Source organism: Candoia aspera, chromosome 1, assembly GCF_035149785.1.
Source record: "Candoia aspera isolate rCanAsp1 chromosome 1, rCanAsp1.hap2, whole genome shotgun sequence".
Classification (NCBI taxonomy): Eukaryota; Metazoa; Chordata; class Lepidosauria; order Squamata; family Boidae; genus Candoia; species Candoia aspera.
In genome coordinates this window covers 71,925,640-71,953,436 of record NC_086153.1, presented here as the reverse complement: position 1 = coordinate 71,953,436, position 27,797 = coordinate 71,925,640, and the positions used below count along the sequence as shown (strand labels likewise).

The window sequence follows — 27,797 nt, the reverse complement described above, 5'->3', positions numbered from 1 at the left end:
AATTCTTTTATTCTGAGAGTGCATCTGGCCATTTGAAATGATTTTAATCATACTGATCTTTATTGCTTCTCGGTTTGTAGGCATGTATTTCTGTTTCCCTATATTGCAGGAGAAAATAATACTTCAGTAAGACTGTGAAGGTTTTGCATTAATGCAACGAGTTCTGAAGTGATCCAGAGCTCACCTGGGCTAAGCTGTGTGCATGTGACAACAGACTGTCAGTTTGAGAAAGCTTGCAGAGAGATTGTCTTCTTCCCCCTGCATCCCTCCCGCCCACCCCATGAAGATGGGTGGAAAACGGGCTGTGTTTTGTAACGAGTTTGAAGGATGGCATCAGAGCTCCTGAGAGTGAGAACTGCCTTTTTTCCTCTAGGATATTCTACTTCTCTCTTCAAACCAGATGCCCTTTTCCCCAAGTTTAGGTAGCAAATTCAGAGTTACATATTGTCTTCCGAAGGCAGGAGAAACTTGAAAACGGCCAATCAGGGACATTAAAAAAAAAAAAGAGAGGAAGGGGATGGATGTGTCCCAAGCGATGCAGAATGGAGTCAGGTGACAAGGCGAGGGGATAAGAAGCAGAAGCCGTGCCCAGCAGCTGCCTTCAGCCAGAGCCGGGCTCACAGCCAGCAGCAGCAGCAGCAGCAGTCCAGGGGCAGGAAAGCTGAGTGAGAACGTGAAGGCTAGCTCCCACTGTCAGGTTTTCTATCTTCCCTTTCTGCCACAGACCCAACTGAAGTAAAGAACGTTCCATCTTTGGGCCTGTTTAATTTACTTTCCAAGAAAAATTACCATCCTCATTGTTACGATCATCTTGAGAAGGTCCTACCGTAAGTTACAGGAAGCATCTACAGCGGTGAAAAAGAACCTGATCTTTAAGCAAGATGACCACCCAGATCGAGTCCAACATTCATTACAACTATGAGTATGAAGAGGATGTATACATGAACCAAGAGGAGGAGTGGGACAGGGACCTGCTCCTGGATCCGGCATGGGAGAAGCAGCAGAGGAAGGTCAGAAAAGCCCAGCCAGAGTAAAACATCTCCAGTTGAATGTGAATTTATGCTGATCTCATCATGTCGTTCTCTAGAATGCCCACTTATTGAAAAGTTGGGGGTGGGCAGCGAAAGATAGAGTGATGGTCTTAGATTTAGTGTTGTGTTAGCATTTGAAGCACTGGCTCTGTCTCACCATGTATATTGGAATGGTTTTACTTTATTTGTTTGTTAGAATTAGATTCTATTTTTCTGCCAGGAGCCAAAGGTAGAGTACATGGTACTTTTTCCCCTACGTTTCCCCCCAAAATAAGGGTAAAGTAGGTTAGATACAGAGAGAGATGGTCCAGTCATCCAGTGAGTTTCCACACTAACAGTGGACTAGAACCTGTGTGTCTTTACTCCAGCACCTTAACACTTCACCATACTGGCTGTCTTCTATTTATATGTGTCAATGCATTTGTGTGTCTCTAAGTAAATATAGTTTTATAGGAAATATAGGTGCTCCTTCACAGATTGAGGATGTTACAGGCGAAACACAAACCAACCCTGTACATGTTGTTAATACATTTCTCTTCTAACATGGTTCTGCATATTGTTTCCCTCTCTTTGTGGCTGCTTGGGCAGAGAGGATGACCCTTGTTAACATGATCCTGGAAATGCTTTCTGAAATGCAGTTGACAGGAAGAGAGTAGATGCAGAGCAATCCTTTGCTTCTCCAGATTTCATCAGAAGCTCACCAAGTCATGATTGTTCATGCTCACAACTTGGGCTTCCAGCTGTATGCCTCATTGCAAAGCTTTCCAAGAGTCCATCAGCAATAGTTTGGGATTTTATCACATGTTTAAGTTCAGTCCTTCAACTAAGGTTATTCAGCACATTTATAGAGTTCTATGAATTGGTCCAGTGATTAGGAATAAATGAAGCATCATCTTTTCTTGGTCAAAGCTTATGTAAGATTTTTTGCTACCTTTAGCTCTTCTTCTGAATAATGTTGTCATTTATCTTATTTTCAATGCAGGTAGATCAAAATATCATATTAATAATAGAATTATTTCAACCGTTCTAATCACATCATGTTTTTTCTTTGTCCTCTGATTTGAGAGAACCAGAAAGTACTCCAAGCTCGACAGGGTGCATATTTATAGAGGAAGGTTTAATCAAATGTACAGTTTGGAGTCAAACTACACAATACATTCAATGCCTAAAGGATTCCCCTTGTGTGTTTTTTTTTAAACAGCAGCCACAGAGACAATCCCAACTGTGTTGAAGGTGTAAAGGGGAGAGGTATTTGACTTCTTCTTTTTTGCCATTTTGGTGACATAAACAGTTTCCTACCTATTGGATAGAGAAGTTGGAGGGGGGCAGTATTGGGATCATGACACTGAAGCAAAAGGTTACGCTGCCCTCTTTACATACTACAGTCCTAAGTCTGATCATACTATCTGCAGCTGCTGCCTTTGAAACATAGCATGATACCATTTGGGGTAGTGGTTTTGTCTTTGTGCTCTAGCAAGAGCTTGCAAAGTGACACAAATACATTCAATTTTATTCTCAGTATAACCTATGAAAGAGGTTAAACTGAGTCTGAGTGTCTGGCCCAAGGTCACCTTTGAACTTTATCACTGAGGGCAGGTTGAACCACACCCTCTCCAGGTCTAGTCTATCCATCATAATGCTGCATTGTGCTTGGTTAGAATCCTCCATACTCTTTCCTGAATATATTCCATTACAGTTAACAAAAAAGCTTCAAAAAGGCTGTGTTCACACATTGCATTAAGCCACTTTTTTTATCCGTGAGTACTACCCATCATGGTTCTCATAATATGCTAGGCCATTAAGCTTATTAAAGCTTAGAGTGATACAAGACTGTCAGTTTAGCATGATAGACCAGTAGGGCTTGTTCAAAAGACAATAAATCATGACTTTAGGGGGAGTAAGTAAATATAGCCATTTTCTGAGCTTTTCACAACTTTATCAGTTATTTCTCTCGTGGAAAAGAGCAGATTTTTTTTTCAGTTGAGGCTTTGAATGGCTTGATTGCTAGTGGCATAACTGGCTTTTATTTAGCATTCTGAAATAATTTTAATTTTTTTCTTAAAAACTTGCACAAATCAAACAATCTTAACGGATGCTACCAAAGAATTAGCATATCATGACAGATGTTGCAATACAGAATATATACAGTTTGCATTTATAATAGTTACATTTTACAAGAATGTGTGGATTTTTGTTTTTGCTGTTTGGTCCCAATTAGACAAAACATTGAAAAAAAAGTAATATTTCAAGATGCAAGTGATGAAAGAAATAATCTCTAAATCCTTGCCCCACTGCAGTCCAGTCCTTTCAGTGGGATTTTTTGCCCCATTCAACATGCCCCACTTGATCTGAGTGGCTGGTGGACTGCAACCTTCATAGCTTTACATTGTCCTTAGCCTTTAAGAAAGGAAAAAGGTTAACTGCATGCACCTATCTATAAATAACATCTGAGGGAAGGCATTCTCTTTTCTTGGCTTGGGAATAAGTCTGTTATTTGTGTTTCAGGAAGCAACATACTCTCCCAGTAGGACTGGTGGATTTGCAAATTCTGAGGGTGGTGGGCTTTTTTCTCCATGGTGCTAAAATAAGCTCCCCAAAGTACATTCCTGAGGTCCACATATACAATGAGCTGCATGGTTGCTGAGCTTTGTTCAAACCAGTAATCTAATATTGAACAGCCAAACAAGCCCAGCAGTTGGCTAGCATATATGTTCTATGAGACAATCTTGGAACAGGACAAAAATAAATGCCATTGTTTCTATTGTGGGCTGCACTCTGCAGACTTGCCATTTCAGGATATGCCTGGTATGAGAACTGTCAACAGTTGCTGGTAAGACATGATGACGTCCTTAGGATTACAATGGCCATGACACCTAATTATAACTCCAGCTCATAGTGTAGCACAGGGTCCCTGCAATCATTCACCTCCTTGGTGTGGAACCCTTTGTTCCATAGATTTCCATAAATGTGATATGTATTATATAAGAGAACTCTATTGGCCTATATATCATGCTTTTAACCTTAAACAAGGGGACAACTATGGGAAACTATTATTTTATTCAGTGCAAGATGATTGCCTAAGAAAAGCTGAAAGTAAGGACAGATCCTGAATTTTTTCATGTGCATGTTGGTTGAAAACTAATGCAGAATTAAGTATATTTAAGCCCATTCAAACAGTGACTTAAGGCTGCAATCATCTGCACATCTACTTGGAAAAATGTGTATTGAACAGAGAGAGAGAGATACATATCTCTGTTAAAATGTGCATAATTCTTGCTGGATTGTGATTCTAGTTTCTTGCTGACTCAGTGAACAACCTGCAATCTCTTTTACACAGGGAATAACCATGGGACAAGCAGAGGGTCCAGAAGGGCCCAACACAAGCAGGCTGTAGTCTCATTACCATTGAAAAATGTGGTGTTCCCTTTGTAACAGCATGCACTCTGGGCATTATGTAAAGCAAACACCAGCAAAATGTGTGTATGTATGTCTCTGTATTATGGAGAGGTGTTAGGAAGCTGTACCATGGGACAGAATTAAAACAAAAATGCTGGAGATTGTCTGTATGTGATGACATTCTGAGATGTACTTGGGAAGGAACCATGTTACAGGTTCATTTGGGGTGCTCCATTGGGGCCCTGGTTTTAAATTGCCTTGAGAATGTTTTGATAGAATGGCTGGTAGAACTTCTTCAAAATCAGTCAGTCAGTATAGAAATTTAATGAATGCAAGGAATTCGAGATGACATATTACTGTAAATTGCAATCCTGTGCTTACTTATTTGGCAGCATGCCCTGTAGAGTCTAATGGAACTTACTACTGAGCTGACATTTTTAGAGCTGGGCAGTTAACCAGGCTATACTGTCATGTCCTTACAAAAAAGCGTTTCTTCATCTTCAGTATAATGTAATCTGCCTTTCCATTTGGGCATTTCTATTTTAAAAAAAACCCAAAGCTTGATCTACCAAAATAGCCCACAATGGCAAGAAGAGAAAAGGAGAATGCAGAATGCTGCCGCAGACAATAGGTCAAATACAAAATTAATTATACCCATTGATTCAATGAATGTAAGAGGCATCTTATGTATGAAACAATGCAGTGAGCTTTGTTACGGTAGTATAAAAATGTTGCAAGTAAATACATACACTTAAATCTCAACCTCCAGTATATGTCTTTCTGTTGCTTCACACTGGGAACTCTAGGGGGAAGTCAAATATAAGTCTGAATGTGCTGTCAGATTCAGATTTCAATACTCTAGGGCAGTGTTTCTCAACCTTGGAAACTTGTACGTGTGTGGACTTCAATATGCTGGCTGGGGAATTCTGGGAGTTGAAGTCCACACATCTGAAAGTTGCCAGGGTTGAAAAACGCTGCTCTAGGGCATATTTGGGACTCCATAGGCAGGTATGACCCAGGATTATATTGTGGTAGCATGATTTTGCTTTAGTGCAAGTTAAGAGACAGAAGAGGCCTGCTTGCATTCATGAAGATTTTGTGAGAGCTAATCCTTTGCCCAGGGCATATCTACCCTACCAAGAGTCCTGTTTGTAGGCATAACAGCTTCCTTCAGAAAACCTTGGTTATCCTAGTCTGGATGTGAATGGGTAGAGTTGGCACAAGTGCCTTTTTCTTCCCACTGAAGAAGGTATTAGTAGCGGAGGCAGAGATGTTGGACACAACAATAATGCTGAGGAAAGGATTAATCACCCAGCCCACACAGGGTGGGGAAATGATTATAAAAAGATTTGTTTATCAGGATGAGGGTTACTGACCTGCTAAACACACAGGGCAGGCCAGATGGAGGTGGTGACAGCTGCCATTTATTGTCACCAACTGCCTGATGAGATTGATTCTTTTCTGAGAAAATTATTTATTGAACTTGTAGATATCTTCATTTGTTCTGTATAGGCTGGCTATAGCTCTCTACAGTTTTGAGCTTCAACTCCACCAGTCTGGCAGATTTGCTACTTGGTTTCCTCTGTTATTGTGAATGCTGATTCTCCTTATTTTGGGTCCAGACTATGGTAATTGTCTTGGACATTTGGCCCAGACTGTGTTCAATCACTGAATAAATAAACTAAAATTCCTTGAGCAGTGTTAGGGTTAAGGATTTAGAATGTTGCATGTACAATATATATATCTAAAAGGGGTGGCTGCATGCTTGCAGCCCCATTAAATTTTGACTTTCTGGGAGACACACCTGCTCTCGAGAAGGGCTCCTTATTCCTCTTCACAGGGCAAGGCTGGCTGGCAGTGTATGATCATTTTGCAGATGAAATTGCTAAGGTTTAAAAATTTTTTTTTTTATCCCACCTATATTATTTTATAAATAACCCAAGGCAGCAAATATACCAAATACTCCTTCCTCCTCCTATTTTCCCCAGAACAACAACCCTGTGAGGTGAGTTGGGCTGAGAGAGAGTGACTGGCCCAGTCAGCTTTCATGCCTAAGGCAGGACTAGAACTCACAGTCTCCTGGTTTCTAGCCTGTTGCCTTAACCACTAGACCAAACTGGCTTTCAAAGTACACTAGGACTTCGGTGATGTACAGCCTATTAAATTGCCTCAACTAGCTGTCCAAAATTCAGTTGCGATAGAAAGTAATGTGTTAATAATTGGATGAAGTGCTAAAGTTTTCTGTTATCTTTGCAGAATATATATGTTAGAATATATAACATAAAGGAGGAAGATGAGAAATCCATGTTCCTTTTTGGTGACATTAATAACTGGTAAAGTGCTCTTTCTAACCCTACATTGTAGCGATATATGCATGAAAAGAACAGATGCAGAGGTCATGCCGCATATCAAGAGAAATATGCTGGTAACTGGTGCATCATGAAGTACAGTAATCTACATTAATTAAAAGTGGTATTCAGGTGCTGGGTCTCAAGGGAAATGCACTGGGGAACCACAGCTCCAAATATAGTTTTACTAGAGGGGCTTACAAGGGCTATTACGTGAAGCTCTTCTGCATTAATGCTGCCAATCTCCAGTTCTGAGGATTTCTTTTCCCCCTGCCACTCTGTGTAGGTTCTAAATCCCATAAAAGGAAAATGCGTAGCTCTGCTGTAGCGGCATAACCTATGTGCAATACGTTTCAGTCATCATTGCCATGTACACATCAACAATTCCCTTTATTTATTTATATAATTATATTTAGAGTCTGCCCAACTCCAAGCAACTCTGGGCAATGTATACCTTAAAAGGCAAGGAAAGTAAAATAAAGAGACAAAATCATGCATGTTTGTGAAAAAAGTAATAACTGTACGTAACGCACCCCAAAACAACTGACAGAGGGTCAACCTGCACTTTACCCCAAGACCTAGGAAAACAGCCAGGTTTTCAAAGACCATTGGAATATCATCAGGATGAGAGCCATGCGGATTCTGGGGGGATACTGTTCCAAAGGGCAGGTGCTGAGACAAAGAAGGTGACCTTCATAGGTCCCAATAGATGACACAGCCACTCTGCCTGATCTTACTGGATGGGCAGAAACTATCAGAGATAGGCAGTGCCTCAACGAACCGGGCCCTGTGCCATGAAGGGCTTTATAGGTGGCAACCTCTAATCACAACTCCACTCCACCCCCCACCCCCACCCCCATACATTCATGAGGATGGTCTCTGCTACTATCCCTTAGGCCAGTGTTTCTCAACCTTGGCAATTTTAGGATGTGTGGACTTCAACTCCCAGGATTCCCCAGCCAGCAGCATGCCTTAGACTATCCACATTAGCTGTAGCAATGCACACTCAGACATTTGTATTCTCTTCAGAAGACATCTGTCCAGCCAAATTTCCTGGGGCCAAGCAAGACAATTTTCTAGATATAGTCAGCCCTTATGCATAGCTTCCCTTCAGTGGCAGCTGCTTAAATCTGATTCTTCTTTAGGGAATTCCAGTTGTGCTGGCTTCAGAATCTAGGAATGTATAGGATATTCTATTAATAGTTTACAAGCATGCTCCTGAGACTAGCTAAAATTCCAAAGTTTCATGGTAAGATCTTTGCAGTAAATGTTGTTTGTTCATTGTTCCTGGCAGTCCAGAAGCAGCATTTTTGATGAGGATTGTTAGGGGCAGAGTACAACTCCCTTCTCTTTTAGTAATCATTGCTTCTCCACTGCCGTAACAGTAAAAAACAGTGATCTCTTCCTTGCCATTCAGTGGCAGCTTGCTCTGCTGGGTGGCAGAAAAAGTGGGTAGGCACTAAGAACTTATATGCAGCCTCTAACCAGATCGTTTATCTAGATTCCAGAAGGAAGAGAGGCAAAAATTCTGGCTAATAAAATGGAATAGCAGTAGGTAAGAATAGCATCATTCACTTTCCTGTGCATATCCTGCCTGAGAAATTGTACTGTAAGTTCTAGTCTATCTCAAAGTGGGCTCTCCTTAATTTTGCAGCTAACATCTCCTCTCTTGGAGATTTTATTTATTTATTAATTAATCAAATCTGTATAGATCCTTCATTGTCTGGTACCTGTGGACATACTTGGCAACTATACAGCCCTACCTATGGAATACTGGCTTATTAAGCTTGAGAGAGAAAGCATCTGACCAAGTGCCTAATGGTCTTGTAAACTGGATCATAAGAGAAATGTGATATATGTATTGGGAAAAGCATGGATAGATGCACCTGCAAGAGAGAAGGACTCCACATTTCCCTGGCCAAAGCTTATGCATAACTGAAAGTAACTTAAGTAGCTATTGTATTCACTTAAAGTTCATGATGCTGAAGAATAGTGACCTGGGTGAAATCAGGGTAGCCAGAACATTATAGGGGGTCACAAATATCATTTGGTATGAATGATAAAACTGGGTTGCTCATCTGTAAAAAGAAGTAAGATTTTTTTTTCTCTTCTTTTTCTTGGCTATGCTCTGATAAAATCTCTATATTCATTAACTGCAAAATGCTGGAGGAAATGGAAAACAGCAGCCTTCAGAATATCTCAAGTCAATATATTAAATTCCCTTATAACCTTTTTCTTGGTTGGGTTGGGAGGACTATGCATCTGGCATTTTAGCTCTACGGAGAAGTTTCTGTTAATTGACTAATATGGCACTAGAGAGAGTGCCATATTAATCATTTAACAGATCTCTCTGCAATAAAATCTCTCTCTCCCTCTCCCTCTCCCTCTCATTGCTGCCCAGGTGCTAAAGCAGAAGATTTGATAAGTTCCTGGCACATTATAACACTGCTTTTTGAGCTACACACTGGGTACGCTGGGTGGGTACATGGGTTTAATTCACTGTATGATAGAGCAGGTTTCCTCGGCTTGAATCCCTGAAGATGTATTGGGCTATAGCTTGCTTCTTAATGCTGGCAGGAGGTAATAGTAGATGTAATCTAGCCCATGTGGAAAGTACAAGGTCTGGGAAGAGTTGGGCAGCGTACAAGTTTAAATAACAACAACAACAACAACTGATGCGGTTAGAAATATAAAGACATTAGCTTAAGGATTTAAAAGGTTAACTTAAAACTTCTTAATATTCACAAAATAGTGTGGATGCTTCAGGAAGGAGGTCATGAGTGTCTGCGGAAAGGGCAAGTCATATCATGCATGTTGTGACATCAAACAAATAATGCAAACAATGCAATTAATTTGCATCAGTGTGTGGTGCAACTGGCTCAATTTGTATCATTTGTGTGATGACACCATGACAAATAGGATGTCATTGTGGCTTGTACTGGGCTTCTACACAGGAGGCCCCTGACCAACTGCTGTACTTTCCACTGAAGTGTTCCCTGTCACCATTGTGGTGCTTGCCCAGAGTCTAACTGGAATTCCCATTGTCCCAGCAGCAGCAGATCATCATGTAAGTGTTTGATGTGCCATATCTCTGCAGCAGCAGTACTGCCTCTAGGAGAGGCATCTGGGTGTCTGGCTCAGTTAAGTAGCAACTGCCCATCTGTCCTGTTGTAAACAATAATCAGGAAACCAAGCTTTTCCCTATGCCTTTGTTTGTCACTCACCACCACATTAACACTTTCTAAAATGTACTCAGATGTATTTCTATTTATTTAATAGAAAAAACACAGTCAGAAACCTTAGAGTTGGAAAGTTGGGGTTCTGAAGCACTTAATTGTCACACTGTGACACTTAGTGATGGTCTTTCAAGATTCCTCCAGCTGCCATCTGACCTCTTGCTCTGCTTCTGTGTGTTGACCAGTGAACATCAATGGTCTGATAAATATAAGATCTTTTCCAGCCCCAAGAGACAAAGACATGTAGGGTATTAGCGGTATCTGTTGGTTTTAGTTTGCTTGCTCAGAAATGAGTATATTTTGAATTCTGCCTCAGTGATATTAATAGAAAAGATTAGTCAGAGGCAGCAGCGTGTTCTCTCAACATGGAAACTGAATGAAGGCACAAAGCGGAAGGCTACCCACGATGGAATGGATGGGGACTGCATCCGCTTCATTGGCTTTGATGGGAAGGAACTGTTTTAAAAGATAATACTGTATGTATAAAAATGCCACTAAGGGTGCAGTCCTAGGCGTATCTACTCAAAAACGAATCCTGCTGGGTTTATTCCCACCCATTCCTAAATGAACTCAGTAGGATTTATTTCTGGGTAGGTATGTATACATTGGCTCTATCAATGTGAGACGTTTAGACCTTTCTATGATCCCATGGCTATGAACCCACCATCTGACATGTTAAGCAAGTACATTTAGGATTCACAGAGAAAGAGGAATTAGTGAGAAGACAAAGAATAAAAAAGTTTGGACAGGTAACAAGCAGCACAGAGCCCCCCCCCCTCTTTCTCTGCCATTTTGTAAACCATGGTGTCTGCCATTTTGTAAACCATGGTGTCTGCCATTTTGTAAACCATGGTGTCTGCCATTTTGTAAACCATGGTGTCTGCCATTTTGTAAACCATGGTGATTGCTATATTACTATGTAGTTGTCTGGTTCCTATATATATACTGGTCCCTATATATATTGGGCCATGTATTTCTGTATGAATTGACATGTATGAGAATCAGCTTATACATCCACAAGAATTTTCTGGGTTAGGTAAGATTTCCTATATTAGACACAGAATTCAAAACCATTTTATGGGATCTGTAATATGCATAGTTTTACACACATAACTGCATGCAGAACGGAAGAAGTCTGGAACTAAATTGATCCTGATGCCTCATAAAGGCAAATCCATTTCCACACTAGTTAACTTCTCAAACAAAGTGCCTCATCCCAGTCGCTCCCCATGCCTCATCCCCATAGTGTGAAAAATGCACCAGATTTTTGCTGTCAGGATAGTTGTGATAAGAATTGGAGCATTAACGAGCAACCTTACAAAATTCTTGGAATGATACACTGTGTAACTGTACAAGTTCTTTATCTATGATAGTTGAGTCAGAAATCACTGTCCTGAAGATAAGGATGAAAACAGATTTATTGGGAGTGAGAACAGTGCAGTAAATAAAATATACACACAACCTCACACTTTAGCCATTGATCGGGGGGGGGTAGTAACAGCCATAATGAATCAATACCTGTTCTACTCTTCTGTGTATTCAAGTAACAGCATATTTAATTGCAATTCTAAGTTAAAATATGATTACAAAACAAAACACAGTACTCCATTAATATCTTTGCAGGGGTAAGTAAAATAATGCTCTGGTAGTTAGAGGGTGGGATTTATAATCTCAGCACATCTGGAAGGCACCAGATGGAGAAAGCTCCTTTCATTATATGTCACTGCTAATCTTGCAAGCGGTTACAGGGACTGCTTAAGAGGCTGCAAGGGACTAATTAATGAATAGCTCTTCTTATCAGTCTCGTTTAGATGTTCTTCACTCAAATATCTTTCTCCTTTTCATATAGAAATCAGGCTGTTGTGGCATTGCTTTTTTTCTTTTTGCCCCAGTGGAATGATAATTGACACTTAATAGCCCTTGTTTTCTTCTTTTCAGTGATATTTTGGTGCATGAAATGTATATGCAATAGATGCACATCATTCTTACTGGGGGGTGACCCTAGCCAATGTAAGCATATCTCTATATCAACATGCTACCTTCTTTATTTTACATTTTACACATTTAATGTGTGAACCCCCCCCCCCACAAATCCATATTGAATTCTGGCAGGCTATAAGGATGAAAAATAAATGCATACATATTTGTCCTTCATAAGAGTTAAGAACATGCATTTATTTCACAGCATTATATTTGTAAGGCTGGAGCAAGGTAGACCAGGCTTTTCCAAACTGTCAGGGTCTGTGAGAATTCCTATGCAAGGCAGCTATTGATCATGTTGGCTAGGCAGTCGGAGAGGGTGCTAAACTGGGGAAAACTGAGGTGGTCTAAGGGCACTGAGCTGGTTTGAAAGCATCTCCAGACCTCAGTGTTTCTATGACTTCAGGAATGTTAGAGAAATGAGCTGATTGTGCTGTCTTTCTGGGGGGCACTCTTGCCTTACCCTCCCCTGTGACTTCTGAGCTTCATAATCTGTAATGGGAATGGTGGCTTGCTGGCTTTGCAGCTCCTCCTTAATACTTCAGGTAAAGGAAAAGGGCTGAAACCCTCAAGACTTCTGCAGTTTCCCCCTTCAGCATTGGATCATGTGCAAAATCTTCCCCTACTGGATTTTTTTTTTAATTTGTATGTAGAAGTAAGAAGTGAGAGGATTTTGGTTGCTATAGGACCTGCAGCAGCTTAAGATATTCACTCCTTGTTCTCAGCATAATCCAGATTGTCAGAAACAAAGGCAACCAGGGTTTCCCTTCAGATTCCTTCTGAGAGTTCAAGGAGTGAAAATGGTGGAAGTATGGAAGTGTACTTTGAGGATCTGGAATGTGTGACATTGTTTATACATATGCCAAGCTGAACAAAGAAATACTAACATCCTGTAAATGCTGCCCCTTGTTCTTTGTTAAATACAAGAGAGATGTGTTTTACATCTGTCATAAAGTGAGCTAAACATTTCTAGTATTGCAATATTTAAATTTTGACTTAAGATGTAATGTTGCCTGAAACTGGGCATCCAAAGCTTATTAATGAAAGTGAATAGCTTTTCTAACCAGGTGCTTTGTTGCAATTGCAGACATTTACAGCTTGGTGCAATTCCCACCTGCGGAAAGCTGGAACCCAAATTGAGAACATTGAAGAAGATTTCAGGAACGGACTTAAACTGATGCTACTCTTGGAAGTCATTTCAGGTTTGTTTAAAGATAGCAGCTTCTTAAGATATATTTCCAACTCTGAGCCTGCCTCAAGATTTTACAGTATCACATGCCAGATCTGATTCTAAAAGTTACTGATTGAAGCACAACATTTATTATTACAGTAATTGTAGTCCTATTAATATTAATAATATATAATCACAATGCTTGTACAGCGATTGGTTTCTTGTCCCAGTGGACCATTCTCAGTTTTACTTTCTCTTTGCAGTATCTGGGATTGCACTCTGTATTTTTAAATATAATTTTAATACATGTTAAAGTCATTATAATTAATATTCCTTGAAAAACCTTAGTTACTCATTTATAACACAATGAAACTAAATAGCAGTACAACTATATAACCGTACTACTGTTCTGTAAAAGACTTCAAAAAAGAAACCTTATCTGTTGTATAAAAAAACTATGTAATGAGCAGAAAAAGAAAAAGGCCTTATACTTAAACTTCCTAAGGAGAAGAAAGAACTAAAAAAGACAAGTCAGAAATGAAAAAAAAAATTAAAAACCCAGACAACTAAAGAACTAGACAAAATTAAAAACTTCAAAAAATACATACCTATATTATATCTAATTATATATATATATATATATATATATATATATATATATATATATATATATAATCTTAAAACACAGACACACACAGTATTTCAATTTAAGCATTATGACACTGGAGCATAAGGAATCATATTTTCTGCTCTCACTTCTCCTTTGGAATTGAGTAAATTGAAAGGCAAATCCATTAAGGCAAGTTTCATTAATACAACCTTTGGAGCCTGGGAGGAAGCATACTTCCATCCTTTTTACAACAGTGCAAATTCAATATATCCAAAGTTCCTCATAGACTGAAATATTCCAGATTTTGGGGAGATAGTTTAACACACCATTAGCATTTTCAACCCATAACTGCTTTTCAAGAACCTGGTTCGCCCTAGTAATATTATTTAACCAATAAGGAATTACAAGTGGCCATCCCATGGCATATGAACCAAAGTTTCTTCATATTTATTATATTTCCAGCATAGAAAAAATGAAAGCCAACTCTTTTTAAAAAATATCTGTATTCTATGGATTAATCTGAAGTAACTCTAAGGCCTTGGAATGGGATAATAAATGTCTCTTTCAAATCATTTATTGATATAGTTATAGCAGATCCAGATACCCTATGGTCCTCCAGATGTTGGTACAGCAACAGCCAACATGGGCAATGGCAAAGGATGCTGAGAGCCATAACTGGTTCCCCTTCCTTGAATCTGGAGTGAACTAAAGATTAAAAACTGGGTACATTAATTTTTAATGCTTGAAGCATTCTAAAGGACTAAAAAAATTAAGCTACAAACTGTATGTCATAATTTGGACAAATGCAACAGTTTAACCTATTTTCACTGCACCAAAAAAAGTAAATATTAAGTCATTATTGTTGCATTGCAATGTTTTCTTGTGAATGAGCTCTGTCATTAAAATCTTTAAGGAGGACCAGATTTTGGTTTTAGATAGCAAAAAGCATGCTTTCCCCACTACTGTAGTGTAGCCAGATTCCAGTATTTGCAAATGTTTTTGATTTTCTTTCCTATAGGAGAAAGACTTCCGAAACCAGATAGAGGAAAGATGCGCTTCCATAAAATTGCAAATGTCAACAAAGCTCTGGATTTTATAGCAAGCAAAGGTGTCAAACTTGTCTCAATTGGTGCAGAAGGTATGTAGATGGTATCCATAATGAGATTTTTCTTTCAGTCATGAAGCACTACATTTTTAGTGCTGTTTGAGGTCACTGTATATGCATGTAATATAAGTGCAAAAAACAATGATGTACTACATTTCAAAACACAAGTTTTCTCTACTGCACAATTCTTGTTTGAAAGAGATGTAGCTTAGTGGCGGAGTGCAGAGAAGGCCTCAGCATCTTCAGGTGCTATTGAAAATACCTTTGCCAATCTTCAAATTGAATGAGTTTTTAAAGTAGAATTATGGATCTTCCCTCAAAGTATCATGAAATAAGTACAGTATGTATGAAGAACATAATGAATCCAAAATGGCAGCTGACATAGGTTATTCTATTGATGACCCACTGTAAATTATCCATTCCATTTCTCTCTAGAAATTGTGGATGGCAATGTGAAAATGACCCTGGGTATGATCTGGACTATCATCCTCCGTTTTGCTATTCAAGATATCTCAGTGGAAGGTAAGAATATTCTGTATAATGTTGTCTTCAAGTATTTGTGTCAAGCAGAATTGACCCAGGAATACAGATTGATTGAACAGGTGATAGCTTTATTGACAACAGTGAATTCTGATGTGCATATTATTATACAGTAGCAGTTAACCAACTTATAAGTAAGCATTTAGGACTAAAGGCTGTCTAAACTTGCTGATCTGCTTTCCTCCTTATTATTCTTCCTAGCAGGGTAGACAGATCCCATAAGAAAATAGAAATGAGAATTATTTTCTCTTCTTCAAAACTGACAGGAGGATAAATGCATAAAACTTCAGTTGTGTGATACTTATATCCAACAATCTGCCTCTCCTACAAATGGACTGATCAATCAGAAACATTAAGCTCCTTGTGGATAATAGGGCTAAATTAGATGATACACAGACAGTATGTCATCCTGCTCAGCTTTTTACTTTGTTTATTTACTTGTAAGCAGCCTTAGCAGGTGGTAGCATCTGGCTAACCTTATCTGGCTTGGAAGTAGGGTCAAGCCTGATTAGTAGTTGGATGGGAGTCTACCAGGGAATACGAGGGCTGTAGGCTAGACTGGGAAATTGAAAAATATCTCAGAAGAAGGCAACAGCAAGCTAATACTGTACCATTGATAAGAAAACTGCATGGATGGATCCACCAAGTCACCAGAGACAAGCTTAGCTCAAAGGAAACTTTAGCTTTACCTACTTGGAACCTCACTGTGGTACCACCAAAATGGACATTGTGAAGCCTAATCCTTCTCATCAATTCCTTTGTTTTTTTTAAATTACTTTCCCCATATGGGCACAAATTATTATTATTATTAAAAAAACTTATGTGGGCAAATGTAAATTTTAAAGAAAGCTCTGCACCTAAACAAGGAGAAATGCGCATACACATATACATATACATGTACACACAAACACATAGAGAGAAATAATTGTGAAGGATTCTGGTGGATTGGCTCCAGGAACTTTCTTGTGTAAGCTTCCTAGTCAAAATTATCATCTGAATCTGCCTTCCCAGTAAAGTAGTCAGAACAAACTGTATAATGGAAGAACAAGCACAAAGAAAGTACAACATAAGACTATTTGTATATATAAGAGTGTGCAAATGTCTGTCTTTCAAACCCAAAAGGGTTTCATGTCAGGCTTCTCCAAATGCACCTGTCTGATAAGTTATTCTTATTGCAAGAACTGGAAAAACAATTAAAGAAGAAATTCAGAACTGACAAGCATAGAATGCAGGTCCTATTTATAGTAGTAGCCAGGTTCAAATATTGTCCCTCTTTCTCCTGCCTGCACAGTATAATGGGCTGAGAGTCTCTGATTTTCAGTTGGGAGGAGAGGTTGATGCCCTTATTACTGTAATGGGTTTTGTATGGCCTCAGGCTCTTTGCCTCTGGCCTTGCCAGATGTTGCCATCACCACTTCAGTATATAGCTCAGCAGATGGATAGTTTGGAAATGCCTGGATGGACTTTATTTTCTATGGGATGATTAGCCACCCAATAAACATAATGGGTTATTTTATGACCTTGGAGCAGCCATCAAGTAGTTATGGGAAAAGATGTTGATTGAGCTTAAAGATTTATTTTTTTTGCATTTTATTGAGAGAAGTACTAGAGATTGGTGCATTGGACTTATGAAATATGAGAAGGACGGAGTGATAACTTCTTCCTAATGTAAACTGGTTTCTGTTCTGGGGAAAATACGATATTTTGTCCGGTGGAGTGATAACATATGCAAAATGGAAAATTATTTGGTTATCATCTTATGTAGATACTGCAGCATTTTATGCTACTTAATGTTTTTTTATACTATAATACACTGAAGTGAATAATTTGGGCAGCTATAGATTCTTTACCAAACTATGAACATGCACCATTTACTCAAGCAAATATATGTCATCCATTGCATTGTACAATATGTAGCAGATGGATTTTTATTCTTGGTTGGTTAATTTAGAGAATAATTATTTCTGACAAATTTATTTTATCCTGATTCTATTGTAGCAATTAAACAATTTTTGAAAAACAAATCTCTCATGAATGATGACATCATTCCTGAGTCATAGAAGTAGGATGTAAATATTAAAGAAAAATAAGTAAGGAATGGATAGCTACATGATGGAAAAGTCATAGGGAATGTTTACAATCAATATCTTCTAGAGTTTCTTGTTAATATAAATGCCCCTTGTTTTGTAAAAAACACAGTGTTATTTATTTTTATTTATTTATTCAATTTATATAGCTGCCCATCTCAAACCAGTGACTCTGGGTGGCTTACAGTAATAAAAACAGACAATAAAAATGATACAAAAAATTAAGTATAAATATAAATATAGCCAAGAAATCTTAAAAACGGTCGGTGTTAGTACAACCATGTAACATGGCCCTTCGCACACTTGGGGCCCAAGGCCTGGGCACAAAGCCAGTTTTCAAGGCATTCCGAAAAGCCAAAAGGGTTGGGACCATCCTAATCTCAGGAGGAAGGATGTTCCAGAGGGCAGGCGCCACTGCAGAAAAGGCATGTCTCCTGGTCCCTGCCAGTGGACATTCCTTGGCTGATGGGACCTGGAACGTGCCCATCCTGCTGGACTGGATTGGACAGGTAGAAACAACTGGGAAAAGACAGTCCCTCAGGTAACCTGGTCCCAAGCCATGAAGGACTTTAAAGGTGACAACCAGCACCTCGAATTGCACCCAGAAACACACCAGCAACCAATGCATCTCCCGAAGCAGGGGTGTTACATGTGCCAAGTAGCCAACACCATTTAGAACCCAGGCAGCTGCATTCTGTACCAGCTGAAGCTTCCAAATGCACTTCAAGGGCAGTCCTGTGTAGAGTGCATTGCAATAGTCCAAACGGGAGGTCACGAGGGCATGAGTGACAGTGAGTAGTGCCTCCCGGTCCAGGGAATGGGCACAACTGGCACATAACCCGAAAGTGTGCAAAGGCCCTCTCAGCCATGGCTGCCACCTGCTCTTCCAGCAGGAGCTGTGAGTCCAAGAGGACCCCCAGATTGTGCACCAGGTCTGACTGGGGTAGTGCCACCCCATCCAGGACCAAAGATGGAAAAACCCTGGTACTGGGAGGCCCAAACACCCAAAGCCGCTCAGTCTTGCTTGGGTTGAGCGGAAGCCCATTGTGCCCCATCTGGGTCCCTATAGCCTCCAGGCACCGAGATAAGACATCCACGACATCACCCAGACAGCTTGAGGAGGAGATATAAAGCTGCGTATCAGCAGCGTACTGATGATACCTCACCCCAAACTGCTGTATCACCTCACCCAGCAGCCTCATGTAGATGTTAAATAAGAGGGGTGAGAGAACCAAGCCCTGTGGCACCCCACACAGTAAGGGCCATGGACTGGACCTCTCCCCTCCTACCAACACTGACTGGAACCAACCCTGGAGGAAGGAGGAGAACCAGTGCAACACAGTGCCACCGACCCCCAACTCCCAAAGCTGGTCCAGAAGGATATCATGATCGATGGTATCAAAGGCCACCAAGAGGTCAAGAAGAGCAAGGATGGAAGCACTGCCCCCATCTCACTCCTGCCAGTGGTCATCCAAGAGCGTGATCAATGCTGTCTCAGTCCCGTAGCCCATCCTGAAGCCTGACTGAGAGGACTCTAGATAATTCACTTCACCCAGAGCCCTTTGAAGCTGCCATGTGACCACTTTCTCAACAACCTTCCCTAGAAAGGGGAGGTTGGAGACTGGACGGAAACTATCCAGATTAATTGGGTCGAGCAATGGCCGCTTCAGGAGGGGGTTAACTTTCAATCATTGCATTTCATAAGAAACCCCACAGAGGAAAGAGAGGGAGATATTTCCATAACTAAATTGGATAGTGTAGTCACTGTTTTTCTGGTACAGATATTCTTGGAAACACTCTCTGCATCTGTTGAACTAAGCAACATCACCTGAGACAGCTGTCTAACTACCCTGTGTCAGCTGCTTTGAAGTGAGCAATCTGAAGTTCTGTTATTTTTTATAAATATTCTTTGATGGTATTTTCAGAGACATCTGCCAAAGAAGGACTGCTGTTGTGGTGTCAAAGAAAAACTGCACCTTACCGAAATGTGAACATTCAAAATTTCCATCTTAGGTAAAGTGAATCATTTCTAGATGTGAAGACTTCACTGGCCATTATGTATGTGTGTTTTATCCTTAGTGGTGCAGTTGGAATGAGGAGCATGCAGCACATCATCTTGTCTTTGAGAATGGCCCAGAAAGAACTTTACAAGCCTAGCAAGACCAGCGGGGCTCCCAGATTCTCTAGCAATTAAAATAGACACCCTATATGGAGGGAGCCAGCAATGTGGTTATTTCACATGCCACCATGGTTGCTCCTTGACTGGTGAGGCCTAATTAGAAGAAAGTTACTTGCTATAACTGATGTGTGGTGGAATACAGAGAAGTCACAACTATGGTGCTCTTACCACATAATATATAAAACAAACCCTAAGAGTCATTTTCTGTCTTACCTCCATCTGCACCAAGTAAATCTAATGCATGCTTTCTAGCAATCAATTTACATTGCAAGTACGATGAAATTTCTGCAAATGGTGGAAGAAAGATCCCCTTCACAGAACTTATAAATAGAGTGAAACTGGGGCATTGTGGCATGATTAATAAATGCTAATTTTTCCAGTAGCTGCTGCTGAGACAGAAAAAAAGAAAGAAGTTTGTTTTGTTTTTGGACCTAATCAGGTCATAGATGGATATGCAAGCTTTCAAGTTTCATAAAACTCTTATTCCAAAGAACAGAAAGCAATAAAACCTCAGGTGAACAGTATGTAGAAAAACCCAAGATACAAATAATGTGAACATCAAGGGTGTTTATGTTGTGGTCTTTGTTTTAATCTCTGTACACTGCCCAGAGTCACTCTTGTGAGACAGGCAGCCATAGATATTACATAAATAAATAAATAAAAACATCTTTGTTGTTGATAATGGTCTGTTGCCTACAGGTAGTTAAGAACACATTTTACCAAACATGCTGTTTTTAGAGATACATGTAATTACTGGATTGTTGGGTTTGGCTTAAAAGGCCATTTAAAAATAATACACATGAAAAATGCATTAAAAATGATAAAATAAATAAACCAGGCTTCCCAAATCTGGCATCTTTAGCAGTGTTGGGAATCTTGGCTGAGGCATTATGTTGGGCAAGGCCAGACAGACTATCCACTGTAATGTGTCACATAATTGACTCAGAAAAATGATACTTTCTCCCATATGAAACTTCCTACTCCTTATGAAGTGTTAGAAGAGCCCTCCCATTCAACAGCTGTATTACTGTCTGTGCAAAGTAGGCCATTTCCATGTTTGTGGTTCTAGACACAATCCATTGGAGCTTTCAGAAAGTTATTTCAAACACTTCCATTCCACCAGACTTTTCAGAAAGTGTGAGTAATCTGCTCTTTTATTGACTGTGGTTTAAAATTTTACTACTGATTTTCTAAATGCTATGTGAACAATATTTTCTGAGCTACCCTGAGTATGCCCTGAATAAATAAATAAAAAGATGGACAAACTACTGAGTGAAATCAGCAGCCCATCTGTTCCAGCCAATTGTAGCTTCTTGCAGCCTGGAAAAATAAATAAGCAGCCGTTTATCATAGCTAGTGACTAATGCATGAGATTTCTCTGGGCCCTTTTCTGCACAAAAGTGGCCACTTTCTAGGAAATTTCTCTTATAAGATGATGTATCTTATAATATCTATGCATTATTAACATTTAAAATATCTTTATGTCCTGAAAATAGATAACCCGATTCACAAAATTACACTGTGAATTTCTCCTGTGTTTTGGACCATTAAATGAGATTTAGCCAAATTGTAACAACCACTGGAATTTCATGAGCTACCACCATTGGGCATATGGTACAATTGCCAAATATTATCAAACCTTGCACTGTCTGACAGTACCAGTGTTTCATTAATATATTTTCACCTTACTTTTGGTTTCTTCTCATGAAGCTGGAAAGATGGCCTTGGTCTCTGTGCGCTTATCCATAGACATCGACCAGATCTTATTGACTACTCCAAGCTTTCAAAGGTCATCAATTCTGCTGGCATGGCATGATAACTTGCACCAATTTGGCATGATGATTTGCAGTGATTTGGCTCACATACTGTTTATAGAGCATGTGTGTATTTTGTAGTTTGAAATGAGCCTTCTTTCTTGGTGCTTGACCAGCAGATATAGAACAGCCTTCCTGAACCAGGTGCCCTCTCTCATTTTGAATTTCTCCCACTGATAATGCCCAGCCAGTATGGCTGAAGACTGCAAAAGGTGATCCCAACTCAGTACACTAAACTGCATGCCATGAAGGTGGTTGAAAAGTGTCCTGAAAAATAAGCTACTATTTGGAGTAATCTACTCCTAGATGCTCTTGGCCTTGGGATACTCAATGTAGGTCTGTCTCCTACACATAGGGCACAAACAGGAGTGGGGGCTAATGGACCTCGAGATCCTGGGGGTTGTAGGGTGGGGCAGGTGATTGAGGTGGTGACAGGTAGGGGATGATATGACAGGAGCCAGAGGGCAGGTCATCATAGAGGAAGACGCTCCCGGTGCTTGTTACCTGTGACGTGTTCCAGCCCTCTGTGCTCGAACTCGGGTCCTGGGCAGCAGGCTCGTGGTTGTCCTGACTTTCAGCTGCTGCTTTGTAACACCAGGTCAATAAACAACAAGGCCCCCCTCATATGTGACTTGATCACAGAAGACAGGGCAGACCTGGCGTGTATTACTGAAACCTGGCTGACCTTATCTGGCTTGGAAGTAGGTGTTGCTCTTTGGGAGATATGCCCGGCTGGGTTTCAAGTCTGGCATCAGCCATGATCTCAGGGCAGGGGAGGAGGGGTGGCTGTTGTCATCTGAGAATCCCTAGTGGCCGTCAGGTGTCCTGCTCTACAAGTGGCTGGGTGTGAGACCCTGTTCTTCAAGCTGGGTTCCTGAGAACAGTTGAGAGTGTTGCTACTGTACCAGCCTCCCTGCTGCGTAGCAACCTCCCTGCCTGAGCTGCTGGAGGCTGTCTCAGGTTTGGCAGTGGAGTTCCCCAGGCTTATGGTGTTGGGGGACTTCAATCTGCCTTCCCTGGGGCGGGCCTCAGAAGCAGCCCAGGAGTTCATGGCTACCATGGCAGCCATGGGCCTGTTCCAGATTATTCAGGACCCGACTAGAGACAGTGGCCTCACCCCGGACCTCGTTTTCTTGTCAGAGCAATGGCAAGATGATCTGAGGGGAGAATTACATCTTTCCCCTTTGTCATGGTCAGATCATGCCCTGGTGGCCTTGAGATTCTCTCGTGCCTCCCTCCTTCGCAGGGAGGCAGGACCCATTTGATTGGTCCGCCCCTGGTGACTGATGGTCCTGGCTGGGTTTCAGAGGGAGCTGGGGGTTATACCTGAGTCTCTCCTGCATGGTCCAGCGGAGGCCCTGGCAGCTGCCTGGAATAGGGAGGCGGCCGGAGCCTTGGACAGGATCGCGCCTGTGCGGCCTCTCTTGCCCACCCAAACCCAGCACTCCCCATGGTTTACAGAGGAGCTGAGGGTTTTGAAGAGGGTTAAGAGACGCCCAGAGCGCCGCTGGAGGAAGACAAAAACCGAACCCAACTGAACACAAGCTAGAGCCGCGATTAAGGCCTACCTTGTGGCAGTAAGAGCGGCGAAGTGCCAGTACTTCTCTGCTCTTATTGCGTCCACAGAATGCCACCCGGCGGCCCTGTTTAATATTACCCTATCCCTTTTAGGGAAAGGGGAATCAGAAATCCATCTACAGGGCCGTGCGGAGGAATTTTCGGGGCACCTGCAGGATAAAATCGCTTGGATCCGGACCGAGTTGGACTCCAAGCGTGAAACAGAGTTGGAGGAGATACCCAGGGAATGTATTTACCAGATTATCTGGGACCAGTTCGATCCTGTTGAACCCAAGGAAGTGGACAGGATCCTTCGGACTGTAAATGCTACCACGTGCCAGTTAGACCCATGCCCCTCCTGGCTGGTGAAAGCAGCGCAGGAGGTGACTTGTGGCTGGGTCCAGGTGATGGTCAACACATCCTTGAGAGAAGGGTGTTCCCAGCAGCCTTTAAGGAAGTGCTGGTGCGCCCCCTCCTCAAGAAACCATCGCTGGACCCTACTATACTGGACAATTTTTGCCCAGTCTCCCACCTCCCCTTTTTGGGGAAGGTGGTTGAGAAAGTGGTGGCTTTGCAGCTCCAGAGGATTCTGGATGAAACAGATTATCTAGACCCCTTTCAGCCAGGTTTCAGGCCCGGTTATAGGATGGAAATGGCATTGGTCGCACTTATGGATGACCTCTGGCGGGAGCAAGATGGAGGCAGTGCATCCATCCTTGCTCTTCTTGACCTCTCAGTGGCTTTCGATACCATCGACCATGGTATCTTTCTGGACCGACTTAGGGAGTTGGGGGTGGGCGGCGTGGTTCTGCGCTGGTTCACCTCCTTCCTCCAGGGTCGGTCCCAGTCGGTGTTGATAGGGAGCGAGAGATCTGGCCCGCGGCCCCTACTTTGTGGGTGCCGCAGGGTTCGGTACTCTCTCCACTCCTCTTTAACATCTACATGAAACCACTGGGTGAGGTCATCCATCAATACGGGGTGAGGTATCATCAGTATGCAGATGTTACCCAATTATACATCTCCATCCCGGGTGAAGTAAGTGATGCTGTGGCCACCCTTTCCGAGTGCCTGGGGGCTGTGGGGGCCTGGATGGGGTACAACAAGTTGCGGCTGAACCCGGGGAAGACAGTGGCTGTGGATTAATGGCCCCTTGATTTCTGGGAAATTGTCATCTTTAGTTCTGGATGGGGTTGCGCTGCCCCAGACAGACCCAGTGTGTAACTTGGGGGTCCTCCTGGACTCACGGCTCCTGCTCAAAGAGCAGGTGGTAGCCGTAGCTAGGAGGGCCGGAGGGCCTTTGTGCAACTTTGTGTTGTGCGCCAGTTATGCCTCTTCCTGGAGTGAGAGGCCCTTTGAACGGTCACTCATGCCCTGGTTATCTCCCATATAGACTACTGCAATGCGCTCTACATGGGGCTATCCTTGAAGAGTATCCAGAAGCTACAGCTGGTGCAAAATGCAGCCGCACGGGCGATCTTGGGTTTCCCAAGATCAGCACATGTCACCCCTTTGCTCCGCGAGCTGCATTGGTTGCCAGTATGCTTCCAGGTCCAATTCAAGGTGTTGGTTATCACCTTTAAAGCCCTATATGGCATGGGTCCAGGTTACCTAAGGGACCATCTCCTCCCCATCACATCAACCCATCCCACCTGGTCATGCAGAGAGGGCATGCTATGGACCCTGTCTGCAAGAGAATTCCATCTGGTGGGGTCCAGGAGGCGGGCCTTCTCTGCAATAGCACCTGCCCTTTGGAATATCCTTCCCCCGGAAGTGAGATTGGCTCCCTCCCTCCTGGACTTTAGGAAACAGCTAAAGTCCTGATTCCGTAATTATTCCTGGGACGGGAGAGAAAGTAGCCGTTCCTGGGGATGGTTAGTTTCTTAGAAGGACCCTGATCTGCCTGCAAATCATAAAGAATTTCCAGCCATCAAGGTTTTTATTATATTTATTATATTGTGTATTATAGTGTTTTACAGTTTTATATTTTTATGTATGTTTTATTGTAAACCGCCCAGAGTCCCTTTTGGGAGATGGGCGGTGATAAATTTGATTAATAAATAAATATAAATAAATTATAATCCTTGAGTAATGATGCATAGTGGGAGTCACTATGTTAGAAAGTATTCAATAGATGGTGCAATCCTGTGAAAACTGTTTAATAACTGACATGAAGAGAAGTAAACAGCATAATATTTATATCCCACTGATTTCAGTAAGAATTAGCTATGTCTAAAAGCTCTCTGGCTGTGCCAAAATATTTTTTAATTACATAGGAGTGTATGAAGCTATTTTGTTGAGACTTTCAATAAGCAATACTTATCAAATGCTCTGTATGCCATAAGTATTTCCTTTTCTCTTTCTCTTTCATAGTTGAGCTATAGTTTGAGTATATTGAAGTTGTTTTGCTGTAGATTTGCTGGGGGAGTGTGTGTGCACATATCTGCATGTTAGTTTTTCTTCCTGCATGCCTTTCTTGGCTTTCTGGAAACCCTTGGAGAGCCACAGAGGATCTTTCTTTGCATTGATGCATTAGGGTATGTTCATACAAGTAAAGCTGAGAAACTTGATTTATCGGTGCTACATAATGCTTGGTTCAAATGCAGCATGTGAGGATGAGTTAAATGGCATGCATGACTAACTAAGCTTTTAGTTTAGCAAGGTGGCAAACACAGCAAAGCCACATCCACCTTTTTGTGTGGCTGTCTGAAGCTCATGGGGGAAATCCTCAAAGGCAGGGAAGGTGAAGGTAGGAGCCCTCAGGTGAAGACAGCAGCAGCAACTGCCTCCAAGATCTGCTCTACCAGTTTAATTTTTCAATAGATGTCTAGTAACCCTGGAACTTCAATCATATGCATTGGAGTAAATTCCACTGAACCATTTTTTAAAAAAGTAAAGATATAAGGGACAGCTGTTTAATTTCTATATTATATAAACATACTTGGGCATAAGGGTGTCAGCAGGGTACGGTAAAAAAAATGTCAAGGTGGAGGACACGATGGTGCAATCAAATTTTGCCTGGTTTTTATGTGCTTTCTGGGGAAGAATTTAATCTTATTTTTAAATGCTGCTGTTCAGTGAAACTAACATATTCTGCCCTTGCTTCTGAATTGCTGCAACCTTGCTTAAAATAGGGGAGTGACCAACAGTAATTTCTGCTTCCTATGCAGGACAACCCACTGGGGAATATAAACCTTGCCATGGAGATTGCTGAAAAACACCTGGATATCCCAAAGATGTTGGATGCAGAAGGTGGGAGTGAATGTGCTTTTAATAAGCAGCAGGTTGCTCTGAAAGCAACTGTTGAAGTCTTTTCTTTCTATATGTTATAAGAAAAGGATCCCCTTTATATAGTTATTTATCAAACAGCATTCTACTTGTCAGTTTCTGTTTAGACTGGAATAAGACAAATGCTCTCTGATGTAATTGAAGTAGCAGAGGGGAGGGCAATTTTCAGTTTTTTCCCCCTCCTTTCATTAAGTAATCCTTCAAAGGGTCCATGTTCTCCAAGTAATTCAGAAACATAAATCCAGGGATTTCAAATAAAATACAATTTGAAGAACCCATATCAATTAGAATTATTTTTAAATCCAGCTAAAATAATTGCCTACTGAAACTCCTGATGTCTAAAACAATGCAGCGAGTCAGGGACAAGATGACCAGAATGCAATTGAAGCCCTGATCTGTTTTTTTCAATGTGTGCTGTATGTGCAATGCACTTTGAAAAGGGGTGGGGCTTCAATTCTGTGGTTGCAGCTGCCATCTTGACTTTTTTTTCAGTCCAGGTACCAGAGAGGTAACAACACATTCTAAGATGTCTTTGAAGAATATTAGCATTAGTGCTGAACATTGTCAGCTGAGGTAACGTCTATAAGCACAATTCATCCATATTTTCCCTAAAAATTTCATAAGGAGATAATTCAGGTCTGTGAAGTGACTCGTTCATCCCATTGTTTTTATTATTACTAGGCTATGCAGCCAAGAGCAAAAAACACCTGATTTTTGGCTTCTGCAGTACTGAGATACTTGTCCCCATTTAATGTTGCTTCTCAGATTCACTTGCCTCCTTTGGCATTGTACACCCATGTACAGTACTACAATTGTTTTATGGTTTACAACAGATAAGCAATTCTTTTGTGCTCACTGGCACATTAGGAACTTTGCAAGTATGGCTGGTACTTACCTATTGTCAGAATGGCTGCCCTGGTGGAAATGTCCATTTGCTAGAAAGATAAAGGCATCAAAGAACCCACACTAATCTCCTGATGCTCTTTACCAACTTTATCTTGGTCCTTCTACAGGTCTAGGTGGTCTCATTTCCAAACAAAGTCCTGCCCTGAAGCTATCCATCTTGTTTATTTTTTAAGGATGTGAGGCTTATGCAAGCCTGAGGCATTCTTGTAAATACAGCACATTTTCAACATGCCACCTTCCCACTTAATTGTTTTTCAGTTTTGAAAAATGGATAGGTCAGGGGAGCCTGGCAGGGCCAAGGGATGTCTACTGGCTCCTTGCAGTCCATCCTTCTTTGGAATGACTTAACAATGTAATTTCAGGTTCATATAATCTCTTTTCCCCTCTTGTCATCAGATGTATCCCAAGAAGGAGATTGTTTTACTTCAGGTTGAAATTAACCATTTAAAGAATATGAGCCTAATCAGTCTTTGAAGGGAATGCTGGTCTTGGTGGAAAATGATTTAAGATCTACGAGTTGTAGCTTCAATGAAATACGTGCTTTTGTGGATT

At 41.2% G+C, this 27,797-nt stretch overlaps 1 protein-coding gene across 1 annotated transcript in view; it reads left to right on the top strand.

Moving 5' to 3' along the window:
* The first annotated feature begins 610 nt into the window (after window positions 1–610).
* ACTN2 (actinin alpha 2) overlaps window positions 611–27,797 on the top strand; it is a 61,065-nt gene continuing 33,878 nt past the window's right edge. The window contains exons 1-7 of the mRNA XM_063306407.1: window positions 611–1,010; window positions 13,079–13,193; window positions 14,791–14,910; window positions 15,313–15,399; window positions 19,430–19,517; window positions 21,394–21,472; window positions 26,222–26,303. Coding sequence (XP_063162477.1) covers window positions 882–1,010; window positions 13,079–13,193; window positions 14,791–14,910; window positions 15,313–15,399; window positions 19,430–19,517; window positions 21,394–21,472; window positions 26,222–26,303 — 700 coding nt within the window. The 5' untranslated portion in view covers window positions 611–881. The remainder of the gene's footprint in view (window positions 1,011–13,078; window positions 13,194–14,790; window positions 14,911–15,312; window positions 15,400–19,429; window positions 19,518–21,393; window positions 21,473–26,221; window positions 26,304–27,797) is intronic.